This window comes from Martes martes (assembly GCF_963455335.1).
Source record: "Martes martes genome assembly, chromosome: 9".
In the NCBI taxonomy this organism is placed as follows: Eukaryota; Metazoa; Chordata; class Mammalia; order Carnivora; family Mustelidae; genus Martes; species Martes martes.
The window spans coordinates 9,626,436-9,639,440 of NC_137896.1; the positions used below are offsets into that span (position 1 = coordinate 9,626,436).

The 13,005-nt window shown below is 51.9% G+C and overlaps 1 protein-coding gene across 3 annotated transcripts in view; it reads left to right on the forward strand.

The window, feature by feature from the left end:
* Positions 1–13,005, forward strand: part of NFATC2 (nuclear factor of activated T cells 2) — a gene marked incomplete at its 5' end in the record, with an annotated part of 149,048 nt that overhangs the window by 10,763 nt on the left and 125,280 nt on the right. For 2 of the 3 annotated variants that reach the window (XM_080814443.1, XM_080814441.1), the window contains one exon: positions 5,847–5,976. The exons of the other annotated variant lie outside the window; for it this stretch is intronic. In XM_080814443.1, the coding sequence (XP_080670569.1) occupies positions 5,847–5,976 (130 nt within the window). Of the gene's footprint in view, positions 1–5,846; positions 5,977–13,005 lie in introns of those variants that run through there. 3 annotated transcript variants of the gene reach the window in all.

The window sequence follows — 13,005 nt, forward strand, 5'->3', positions numbered from 1 at the left end:
TATTGTAAGCACGCTAGAGGCTGGGCCGGCAGTTGTGCAAAACACCAGATTTCAGGATATCCCTGACGAGTCCCATTAAACTGAGGGAAGCGGGGACCCCAGTGTTCCTCTTGGTACAAGCTTCTGCCAGATTGATCTCTCACAGGGGGAAACTCTTTTGGGCACCGTGCCATCATTCATTCCTTCAACTGCCTCTTAGGGACTACCTACCACCCTATTCTAGGATCTGGGGATATAGCCAAAGTTGGCAGACAGAAATACAAGGTGCCTGGGTAACTTTGAATTTCGAACGATGAATCATTTTTAGCTTAAATGTGCCCCCCATAATGTATGGAACATACTTACACTAAAAAAATGTGTTGTTCGTCTAAACTCCAAATTTAACTGGTGTCCTGTATTTTTATCTGCTAAAGCTGACAACCCCAGATATGCCAGTGATCAAAGCAGACACACAGCCTTGCCCCTGTGGGGCTTACATTCAAGTGAGAACAGGTAATCAACAGGTGAACAGACATACAGATGAGTACAGTGTGCTGTATAGAAAAAGGCCATGACAACACAAAGCTGACCATGGGAAAAAAGAATGCCAGGGATGCTATTTTTATTGGGGTGGTCACAGAAGGTCTCTCTGAGGAGGTAACATTTGGGCTGAGGCATGAACAGTGAGGGGCTGGCCTGGCAAACACCCACGGGAGTAGGACGTGCAAAGGCCCTGAGGTGGGGCTGTACTTGGCATTATCAAGCAAGGTGGCAGAAGGGGGTAAGAGAAGGGGCAAATGGTGAGAGATGGTCATCTAAGAGAGCTGGGGCTGGAGGCAGCTTATCCAAGGTTTTGTAGGCCGGCGTGTTTGTATTTAATTCTAAACTTAATAGGAAGCCACAGGGGCATTTACGGGATCTATATTGTGCGAAGCCGCCCATGGCTGCTCAGTGTCAAGGCAAAGTGGAAGAAGCAAGACCAGGGAGGAGGTGACTGCAGTTGTGCAGTTGTCCAGGGAAGTGGCTCGCTGGGGCATGAGTTTGGTGAGACACAGTTGGGTCTAGGTTACATTTTGAGGATAGAGATGTCCAGATTTGCTGCAGGTTTGTCCGTGCACGTGAGAAAACGAGAGGGATCACAGGACTACTCCTGGGATTTTGGTCAGAGAACTGGATAAATGGGGGGGTGCGGTGGTATTTGAGCTGGGAGGTGGGGGAGCAGAGAGGTTTCAGAGCGTCACGGGGCTTGGTGTGGACATGGTCACTTTGAGATGCCTGTTGGACACCCGAACGGAATGTTGGGTTGGCAGCTGGACGCGTTGCCCGGATGTAAGGGGAGAGGTCCGGGCTGCAGCCGAAGATGAGCTTTCTGCCAGAAAGGAGCGTAGAGCTGTGGGGAGTGGGTCCCTCCAGCACCCACCTGAATGGGCCTCAGGACTTAGAGCCCAAGACCAATGCTCCTCTGATATTCGTGTTCAGGGGGAATCAAATCGTGCCTAGAAGAGGAAAAGAGATCACTCAAGCATGACCAAGGACAAGGGTACATATGTGTGTCTTTTGTGGGCTGTTGCTGTTTTCAACACCCTCCCCGAAGGCTACGCTCCCAGTCCTCCTTGTCCCCTTGGCTTGGGGGTCGCTTCCTAATTGGTCTTCCCACTTCAGCCCTTGTACCCTGCAGTTTCTTCTCCACATAGAACCTAAGCAATTGTTTAAAAACTTGAATATGATCTTGTCACACACTGCCAGAGACTGTTTGCTTGTCCCCCATTGCTCTTATGTCCAAAATTCTCCGCATGGTCCCAGGGCCCCACTTACTTCTCAGCCTTCCCTTACACCTTTTTCAGGTTCCTGAGTACCTGCCACTCCAGTCTTCCTTCCGTGCCTCCAACACTTCATACTTCCTCCCGCCTCAGGGCCTTTGCACATACTTTCCCGCATCTAGCTGCTAGTTCTTCTTCTCACTATTACTGGCCAACTTCTTGACAACTTTCGGGCTTCTGCGGAAACATCAGCTCCTGGGGAAGCCTTCCCTGAACTCTGTGTATCTACATCAGGTTTCCTTGCTACAAGCTCTAGCACCTTCTTCTTTTCTTCACGGTGCTTACCTTGGTTTGCAATTATACTTTAGGGTAAATGCTTGTTGAAGTGAGCTGAATTCCTGGAGCAGGGCCAGACAGTACCAAGGCGTGCTAGAAGTTTCAAGCTCTCAGGGGCTTTGCTGGCTTCCCCTTGCACTTTTGTTGGAAAGGCGGAGAAAAACTGAAAAGGCCAGGGCCTCTGCAAGGGGGTCAGGCACAGGGCAGAGAGAAGGTTGACAGAGCTGCACTGTCAAAGGCCTCCATCCCACCCCTGTCCCCCCGGGGGGGGGCACTGAATGCATAAAGGTCATGCATTCTGCTCCTAATCCTTGCTCCTAAGAGCACAAATTATTTATTTTGGAATTGAAAATATGTCTTCCCCCCAACCCAAACCTCCACCCTCAAGGTGGCCCTCCAAGAAGAAAAGCTTCTCACTTCCCACGGCTCCAGCAGAAACTGTTTTGGGTCAGGGCCTAGTCTGAACCTATTTCCTTTAAAGAACCTTTGATTGTTGGGGTGCAGATTCCAAAACTTAGAAGCTTTTAAAATATATCCACTATTCAGAGGAACAGCTAAGGTAGTTAGAGTCTTTTGCTATTTTTATTTTTTTTTAATTTATTTATTTTAGAGAGCGAGTGCTTGGGAGCATGGAGAGGAGCAGAGGGAGAGGGACAAGCAGACTCCCTGCTGAATGGGGTTGTTAAAATCTAAGGAACTTACACATACAGGAGAGTTAAACTCTTTTTCCAGCTGTCCATCCATCCCTCCATCCGAACATTCACTTTTCCATTGCGCCATTGATTGATCCAGCTACTATTATCTAAACATCTCTTCTTCTACCAGTTGGTCAATTAATCTATGTATGTATCCACAGATGAATCGATCCAAACTTATACTCTTCCATCCATCCATCCATCCATTATCCATCCATCCATGCACCCATGCACCCATGGATCCCTCCAAACACCCACTCTTCCATTCATCCGTCTATCCATCCATCCACACATCCACTGGACGTAAAGTTGTGTCTGAATGAGGCAGTCATGACCACTGTCTTAGTAGGTCTCATAGGCTAGAGGAGATAAAATTCTCTTTTCAAGCCTGGGTCATTCATCCAGTTCTTTGCCAGGTGTGGGGGTGGGGGGACAATTGGGTTGATAGTTTTGCCAAAATTATGTCAAGAGTAGTTTCCCAAAGGAACACCCTGGGATGCTGTTATCAGAAGCAGGGAATGATTCCCGGTAGGCAAATCAACAGATGTCCACTAGATTAGAGGGGTTTAATCACTATGGGTGGGTGATGAGAAAGGACGTGGGAGGGTGACACCAGCCCTTCTTTTTTTCTACACCATAAGGACAGGCTTGTTCCTTTGTTTATCCCTGACTACATTTCAGAATCTGGACTTTGGGTCCTATCATAAGGATCCAAGAGCACCTGTCTCCTTCTAGATACTTGGCTCTAAGTGTCACAGTCTGGGTCATCACTCCCTCCTCCTCCATCTACATTTATCAGCTTCTCTAAGATGTTTATTGGTTACATCCAGTGTCACTGTGCTTATGATTAGGAATTAAAGAAGAGGATCATTTTCTGCTCAGACAACCAGAAAGTACTTCCTAGGTCTCTGAAAGTTGGTGAGTCCCGAGGCCAGGCCTGGGTCCCTTGAAATGAAGTGAGAGTCTAAACCAGTGTTTCTCATCCCTGGCCACACATTGGAAGTATCTGGGGAGGTTTTACAAAACCCTGAGGTCCAGGCCCCACGTTCAAACATTCTGATTATAACTGGTCTCTGGTGAGGCTGGGCCATTGAATTTTTAAACAGCTCTCCAGGTGATTCAAATGCATGATTGGGGTTAAGAACCACTAGTCTAAGTGCAATCTAGAAAACCCTATTCATTGCTGTGTCTCTTTGGTCCCAGGATATGAGCATGGTGAGGGTAGAGATACTGTCCTGTTGATGACTGGATCTCCAAAAGTGGTCGCAATGTCAGGTACTTCAGGGGCTCAGCAAATGTTTGTGGAATGAATGATGATGCCTAGCCTGGCACAAATCCCTTAATGGAGCAGAGAGGGCTCCTTGTGAAGGATACACATTCCCCATCCTTCCTTGCCGGTTGGGGAAGGATTTGAGTCATTCCCCACGTGAGGTCAAGGTGTGGTTCTCTGGGAATCCCAGAACCTCTCCCACCCTATCTTCTGGGAGTCTCAACACTGGCTACAGTTTAGATGCATCTGAGGTCATTAAAAAAAACAACCAACCAACCTTTGGATGTTCTGGTTCCCTGAGGGTTGGTCTGAAGCCTAGACACGGGCTTTTAAAAAGCGTCCCAGGGATTTCTGACATGCTGTTAGGGTTGAAGACCACTGCTCTCATCTCCTCGTCTGCCTCTGTGAGTCTATTTTCTGACTTCAACCAACTTGGTCGGAGACCCTTGGGAGTGTTTTATTGGGAATGGGAGGGGGTAGGTGGTACTGGGTTCTTAAGCGGCGTTCCTCAAATGTATTTGTTCTTAACATTCACCTTGGGTGCTTATTTCAAAATACACATTCCTGAGCCTCTACTCCAGACTTACGGAATCGGACGCTCCAGTGAGAGCCTGGGAAGCTGTGTTTTTAACATGTCCAGATGTACTTGTTACCAGCCAACCTCTCCAACTGCACTGCCCTCCTCGCTTGGAGGGCGCACAGAGCCCCTTCCGGCTTTAGTTTCCCTTTGGTTCCACTGCCAGAACCGCCCCCCCCCCCATCATTTAGGTCCATCCAAATGTCACTGCCCTCCCCCCCACCTGACCATCCAAGAGAAGAAAGCCTCTCCAGGTGCCAACCCTTACCCCATACTCCTGGTGATTCCTCCCAGCACGGTTCAAGATGATCTTTCTTCTCTGGTGTATCACTTCATGTCTGGCGCTGCCCCTGACCTGAGCGTCTCAGGGCATCAGTGCCTGGTTCAGGCTGGGTCCCTGGCACCAGGCACCTGACAGGGGTCTTAAGAGGTACAGGTACAGGTGTCAGGGTGGGGCTTCGCTCTCAGAGTATCTGGGATTCTTTCCGAGGTCCTGGGAAACTGCGTTCAGGGATCTACAGGTGACGGGACGGTAGGTGAAAATCATGCCACAGCTGTGGGCACCCAGAGACCACCCCTGGAGGCGCAGTCTGCGGCGGAAGGGAATGGGTGCCCCACCACCACCGCCTGAGAGCAGAAAGGAAGCTGATTATTTAGGGCACAACTACAAGTGGCAGGCGCTTTCCCGTCTAGGTCCCGGGTCCTGCAGGGCTGCTGCCTCCCCGCGGGGAGGGAGGGAGGGTGGGAGGCGGCAAGTCCCCGCGCGGCCGCTCCGGAGCGCCCGGCGGTGGTCCCGGCCTGTTGCTCCGCGCGGGGCCGGGGTGGTGCGGCCCCGGCCGGCGGGCGGCCTCCTTCCTCCCGGGCGCCGGCCCGCCCGCCTCCCCCTCCCGCGCTCCCTCCCCCGGGGCCCGGCTGGCGGCCCCGCCCCCGCCGGCCCGGCCGCCCTGTCCCCGCCTCCCCCTCCGCGGGCTGCAACAGGTGCCTCCCGGAGCAGGAAGCTCGCGCCGCCGCCGCCGCCACCGCTCAGCTCCCCGGGCGCGTCCAGGACCCGCTGCGCCAGCGCGCCATCCCCGGGCCCGCGTGCGTCCCCTCGAGGACAGGGACCCCGCCGCCTCTCCGCCCCGCTTCCTGCCCCTTCCCGCCCCCCGCCCCCCGCGAGGGGCCCAGGAGAGGCCCGAGCCCGCCCTCGCCCCCCGCCCCGCCACCACCCTCCCGCCGCTTTGCGCGCCATGGACGCCCCGGAGCAGCAGCCCGACCCCGACGGCGGGGACGGCCCGGGCCACGAGCCCGGGGGCAGCCCCCAAGACGAGTTCGACTTCTCCATCCTCTTCGACTATGAGTATTTGAATCCTATCGAAGGTCGGTGGAGGCTCCTCCCGGCCTGCCCCCCCCCCCCCCGAGCGCGGGCGGGGGCTTGGGCCTGCGGAGTGGGCACGGGGCCCCGCTTTGGTCCCCATGTCACACTTTCCGGGGCGGAGGGGGGGGCGCCTGGAGGGAAGAAGGGAGAGTGCGTCTCCCCAGGTGAGAGGGAGGGCACGAGGCGTCTGGGACTGTTGCCACCCTTAGGGGGCGGTAGGCTCACTCTTGCCCAGTAGGGCGTCAGTCTCGCGCTACGGGTGACTTCTCCCTGAGGGTCGCCGGCAGCAAAGCTGGAGGTGGCAGTGGCCTCAGCTGGCTCTGGCCTGCTGCAGGGTCTTGGGGGGGCGGCGGGGGGGAAGGAAGTGGTTGATTTGCCTCTGGAGGAAGGAGTGGCGGAGGCCAAAGAATGGAGTCAGTAGGGAGGGAACGTGCCCAAAGAGGTTGCGGCTGAGCGCAACTCTCTGGGCCTGGGACGCTGACGCTCCTCTCCCTGACAGCCCCAGTGGCTGAGTTTGTCAGGGACTCGGTGTTGAAACTCGTGAAGAGTTTGTCTGAGCCTGATGCTGGAGGGTGGTTTGGCTTCAGGGTGAGGGAGCCCGCCCATCTCGTCCCTGAGTTCTGCGGCTGCCTTTGTGAATGAGCCCGGATGGATCAGTCTGAGCTTTGTTAAGTGATCCCCTAGCCCCCACCCCCGTCGCTGTCGTGGATGTGGGGTTTGGGGGGGAAGGCTGGCATGTGGACTCAGGAGGAAGAAGCCTATTCTTGCCTCAGCAACCTGTCAGTCTCCGCTCGGAGGTGCGCGATTTGGCTGGGGACTTCCCCAGGCTGGGCCATCACTTCACGTGGTCTAGCAGGAGCATTTGTCAGAAGGAGGAGGAGGTCGTATGCCCAACCTCACTGTATTTTTCTGGTTAGCAGGTTGTCTTGGAAAAAACAGCAAAAAAGAAAACACAAACACACACACACACACACACACACACACACATAGAAAAAAAAACCCAACCCCAACCAGGCTTCCTGATTTTGACAGCCCAGCCCAGCTAGTGCAGCTAGTGGGCTGTTGGTAACTTCCAGACGCATTCGGGCTTGGCCGCATCCGGAGTGCAGGAAGGGGTTGTGCGGGCTGCTTTGTGTAGGAGTCCTCTTCACGGGTATCTGGGGGCTCGGTGGCTCCCGGAGATGCTGTGTAAGGCAGGTGAATGAGAGGTTTTACCTTTTCTTCTCTCCTGGTCTTCCCTGGCCACGTTAGGTGAGGGGCTTGCTTTGGCTTGGATGCCAAGTCAAGATGGCAATTAGTAAATTATTCTGCATTTTGGCTGGAGATGGAAATAATTAGTCAGCAAAAGAGACCAGTCTTCTCGAGTTGCAATCTGGAGGCCATCCTTTGCTTTGAAAAGATACAATTAAGAATCTGCAAACGATCCCTTTAAGGTTCCTTTAACATCCGTGGTCTTTGTTTGTTAAGATTAAAGTCATGTTTTGCAGGGAACTAATACTCACACCCCTCCCAGATCCACAATCAGCTAACTTTTTTTTTCCTTTTTTTTTTTCCTTTTTTTTGCACAGGGGAGATTTCCGGGGAAATAGTTTCCAAGCCAGATCTGATGGGAGGTGCTTTTTATAGTTTTTCTTGGCAAGTGGTGCTTGGTGGCCGCCAGATGGGTATCTAAACGGCCACAGTGAAAAACCCTGGAACCATTCAAACAAAAAAACAAAATAACAAAAACAAAAAACCCCAAACAAACAGCAAACTTTATTTTTTGGAACAGTTTGAGAGTCACAGAACAGTTGTAAAGAAAATAGAGGGAGTTGCCATACCCCGAGCACCCAGGTCCCCATTTTATTTACGTGACATTAGTATGGGTGTATTTGTTCCCATTCATGAACCAATACCGATGCATTATTATGAGCTAGAGTCCATGCCGTCCTGCTTGCTATGAACGTGACAGTTCGGAGGAGCGCTGGTTAGGTCAACTGTAGAGAGTGCCTCAGTTGGGATCTTTCTGATGTCTCCCTCATGGAAAGACTGGGGCTGTGTGTTGGGGGGAACAAAGACCACACAGCTGAAGGGACTGTGTCCATCACATCCTATCAAGGGTACCCGTTATCAACTTGATTGATCACCATTGATGCTGACCTTGACCAGCTTGGCCCAAGTAGTCTTTGTCGGGCTTCTCTATTGTAAAGGCCCTCCTTTCCAAACGGTGCTCTTTGAAAAGGAGTTCCTGCCTGGTGGGGGGGCTTTGCTCGGGAATCTGAAGATGATGGTTCCTTGCTGGGAAGTAGGCAGCAACGTGGCTGAGGAAGAGAAGGGCTGTTGTGAGCCCTGGGAGGCAGAGGGAGCTCTTCCAGATGTGAGCCTGGCTCTGGCTTACCCAGATGTTAATGGGGTCCTGTCTCTGCTTGTGAATGGTGGAACTCCCCAAGGACTGACACGAGCCTTTAGCTCGCTGTTGGGCTTTGTCCCAGGTGACAATACATGGGTGATGCGTCTGAAGGCTGCTCTTAGCTCCGTGCCTGAGCTTGGCAAAAGTCAAGGAAGGAGAGGTCCGGTGGATGGAACAGACACGGTCAGAACTTGGTGATGGGACTTAAGAATTTGGGGGAAATCAGATGCTCATTTGATGGAACTGGAACGTCATAACAGATGCCTATTAGCTCGTGCAGGGACCCTCCGACCCTAGCAGGTGGGCACTGTTGTCACCCTTATTTAAGAGGAGACAGTGAGGTGTGGAAAGGTGAAGGAATTTTCCCAAGAGAGCAGGCCCGGTAAATGGCAGAGCTGAAATACGAACCTGGCTGTCTCGCTCTGGAGCCTGCGTTCTGAACCACTGTGTGCAGGTTCATTTTGCGAGATGCACAGCAGCTTGTAAGGGGCCTGGCACTAGGGCAAGACAGGAGTTTAAAACATTGACCAAAAGAGTGATCTTGGGTGAGTCATTTAACCTCTTGGGACCTTGGTTTGCTTATCTATCAAATGGCTGAAATAATAGTATTTATCTTAGTGGGTTGTTTGCCTTGAATGGCTTGACCTATTTATTTACTTAAGATTTATTTGTTTATTTTAGAGAGAGAGAGAGAGAGAGAGAGGGAGGGAGGGAGGAAGTGGGAGGGGCAGAGGGAGGGAGAGAATCTCCAGCAGGCTCCCTGCCCAGCGTGGAGCCCAACACGGGGCTTGAGCTCACGACCCTGAGATCATGATTTGAGCCGAAATCAGGAGTCAGACACTCAGTTGACTGAGCCACTCAGACACCTCTTGACCTATTTAAGTCAATACAGAGTGTGATTTGTTACTAGCATTTTATTAAACCCTTGGCTTTTAATAGAGGTGCTCAGTTAATGTGAGCCATTATTCATTTACTCATCTGGCTAACTATCGAGCATCTATCATGTTAGATCCTGGGGCTGTAATAGGGAGTAAGACCCAGGCCCTTCCCTCACTGAGCTAGAGCCTCTAATTATGCTTCTCTGATTTTCTCTTGTCTGATGGCCTTGGCTAATAATACCTTCAGCCATCTGCTACATAGTAGTGGGAATGGTAGGCAACCTTGCCTTGTCTCTGATCTGGGCAGGAATACCTTATGTGTCCACTTTAGGACTGAAGTGTATGGATTTTATTATGTCAAGGAAGTACCTACCCGTTACTATTTTCTTGAGGGCTTTGCTTAGGAATGAGAGTTGAATTATGTCATAGACGTCTTAGGGTCTATGAAAAAATGATTTTATTCTTCTTAGATCTATTTGTATGCCGACTTACGCTAATTGAACAATTCCTGGTTTAAACCCCACTTGGTCACTTATGGTGGTGGGCTGGTGTCTGATAATATTTAAGGTTCCTCTTGGCAGTATTCCTGAGTGATACTAGTCTGTTAGGTCCTTTTTGGTGTGCTGTTAGGTTCGGATTTCTTTCCTTTCCTATGCTCAGGAATGACGTGTGTATTGTTGGGACTATCCCGTTTCTAAAGCTGTGATAGAATTCCCCTGTGAAGCCATCCGGGCCTGGTGCCTTTTTACGGGGTTGTTCTCTGATTGCTGTCTCTCTCCTGTTCTCTGTTGTCTATGGGAATTGGTCTGCTTTGCACTTTCTGTGTCTACTGGAGTCAATTTTGGTAAGCCATATCTTTCTAAGAAATTATCCATTTTATTTATCTAGGTTTTCAAATTTATTTGCTTAGAGGCATGCAAAGTATGACCCTTATCATACTTAGCTGTCTGCCTCAGCTGAAAAAAATAACAGAAAGAACGAGGACAGAGTGGGGGGAGTCTTGACCAGTGCTCCTAACCTCATTGTGGAGGGGAGAGAGGTGTGCTGGTTGTCAGTGGACAGATTAGAAGTTTCATTCCTTTGTGTGTGCTTGTGAATTCAATGAAATGAATTAGTACTTCTCCCAATGTCTAAAACACTGGATGGTCCTGGGAGTCCCTATCACCTCTGGAAGTGCCCTATCCCCTCTGGACTGTGTTAGGGACTGACCCACTGGCAGTGATCACTGCTGGTAGGCCTCAGTGGGTCTGGTGTGTCCCTCCTGATAAGCTAATGCAAATGGCACCAACCTTGACCTTTCAGACCTCCTGGTCTTATAGAGTCAATTCTGGTGGTCCTTAAATATTTGGATCACAGCCCTTTTGCAAAGCTAGTGAAAGCCACAGATCCCATATGCACACACACTGTAGGAGCACATGTACACACATATCAGGCATGTACACACTGTGCACGTGCATAACCCGTGCACACCCCCCTCCACTTCCCCTCTGCCCTCCCTGTGCTTTTCATACCGTTTTCAGGTAGACTCACAGACCCTGCTGGAGCCCATCCCCTCTTGTCACCTGCATTTCCACTCAGGAACACCTGCTCTTAACCCATTCCCGGGGACAATTAAAACTTCATTCTTTCAGCAAACACTCGCTAAGTGCTGGTTTGGTGCCAGGCCCTGGAGGTGGAGGGGGGCAGTGTGTAGAGACAATTAGATGTGGTCCTCCCCTTGCCTGGCCCCCAGGCCAGTGTGGGACACAGCCTGGTAAACAAATAGGGACCAACGAGGTGCCGGGATAGGGTATCATGGGTTTTTTTCGGTGCTTGCTAAAAATAGAGTTCTACCCTAAGCAAGCAGGTTCGCTAAACCCATGTGACATTCAGAGACATTGCTGTCTGTGTGGAGTTAAGGACGGGCCTTGTTAAGCCTGCTTTGTACAAATAGTGTCTCCAGGTGCAGCCGGGAAGGTGAAATGAGGGCTAGGGTTGAGCCGCTGCCTTGTCCGGGAGGCGAAGGAAGTGGGGAGAAAGTTGCCCTAAGCATTCGTCACTGTCGAACACATGTCATCCGTGCTTCCAAATTCAAGGTCCTTTGTTCTGGAGGTGACTGGGAGAGAGGCCCTTAAAACCTTAGAGCCGTGTTATTTGGGTTGGTTCCCGAGGTGTCCTAATCCTGTAAGGTGGAGGGGCGGGGGCTGAATATATTTGAAAAATGCAGCGTTGTGGCCGATGGTTCTCAGTCCTGGCTGCGCGTTAGAATCGTTTAGCCACACTTGGAACCAGGGGAGTCAGACCCTTTGCGGGTGTGTTACCTCTGCAGAGTCATGCGGTGGTACATGGCAGGGCGGGTCTCGAACCCAGGCTGTCAGCACTACAACTCAGCCGCAATGTCACGGACTCCAGCTTTGGGGGCGTCCCAGGTACTGGAGCCCGGGCTGACTGTACCCCTTCTATTGGATATTTACGGAATCATGAACTTGAGGTTTGCTGCTGTCCTCAGGGGATTATATTCCTACAGCAAAAGTAGCAATGATAAAGGACAGGGAATCAATGGGAGTTTTGCCATTTTTATATTTTTTTTCTGCTTCCCAGGGGATTGATGTGCATGCCTCCTGGCTCACGTGTTCCCCCAGCCCCAGAGGCCATTGGCTCAGTGGGTCGGAGCACCAGGTCTCAAATCAGAGAGCCCTGGCTTGAAATTCTGATTTGGATGCCTCCTACCTATATGACCTTGGCCAAGCAAAAGTCCCCGTCATTAGCAAGCACATACTAAGTTATTCCTAAATGAATGGACGAAAATTATTCGTGGTATGCCTAGGGACATGAGATTTTGCTTCTCTGGGCTTGGGGTTTCTTGCCTGTGCCATGGGGATGGTGATGCAGCGCTCACCTGCTGGGGCAGATGTGAGGTTACCGGGAGGCAGTGTTCTCGAAGCCTGTGTGGCAAGGCCGTGCAGAGATTGGGTGGCCGTGGCAGTGGGCTCTGGGAGAGCTCCTGCCTTGGATGAATTCTGAGCTTTAAGAGAAGACCCACCCAGAATAAAGAAGATACTGGTCCTTGGGGAGGAGCATCTGGCTGCTGGGCTGGGGTGGGTGCTCTCTACCTTTTTTTTTTTTTTTTTTTTAATTTATTTATTTGACAGGCAGAGATCACAAGTAGGCAGAGAGGCTGAGAGAGAGGAGGAAGCAGGCTCCCTGCTGAGCAGAGAGCCCGATGCGATGCGGGGCTCCATCCCAGGACCCTGGGATCATGACCTGAGCCGAAGGCAGAGGCTTTAACCCACTGAGCCACCCAGGCGCCCCGGGTGCTCTCTACCTTAACGCACCTTCCTTAATGACTGAAATACCGAGGCTCCTGCCTCAGCCCCAGAATGGGGCCGGCTGCAAAAACTTTCTCAGCTGTCCAGACTCCGGGGCTCGGAGGTTCCCCTGTGGCTGCCTTTCCCGGGGGGGGGGGGGCAGGGTTTCCCCAGGTGTCCTGCCCTGGCCCCATGGGACCCTTGAACCAGGGCCAGGAAGGAGCAGCCCTGGAAAGTGCAGTGTGATGGAAGCCTTGTGGCTTCCCCCCATGGAGGGACTTCCTCCTCCTTCCTCCCCAGCACAGGAAACAGCCACAGGCCCCGCAGAGCTCCAGCCAAACTTGGCTTCCCCAGGCTGGTGTGAGGTTTGTTTTTTCTGCTGACTGTTCAAACTGAGCTTAGGGAAGAAGGCGAGACTCGACCCTGGGGCTCTTCCCGGGATGGGTCAGGGGCTGTGTGCTTCCTTACCTGGAGCAG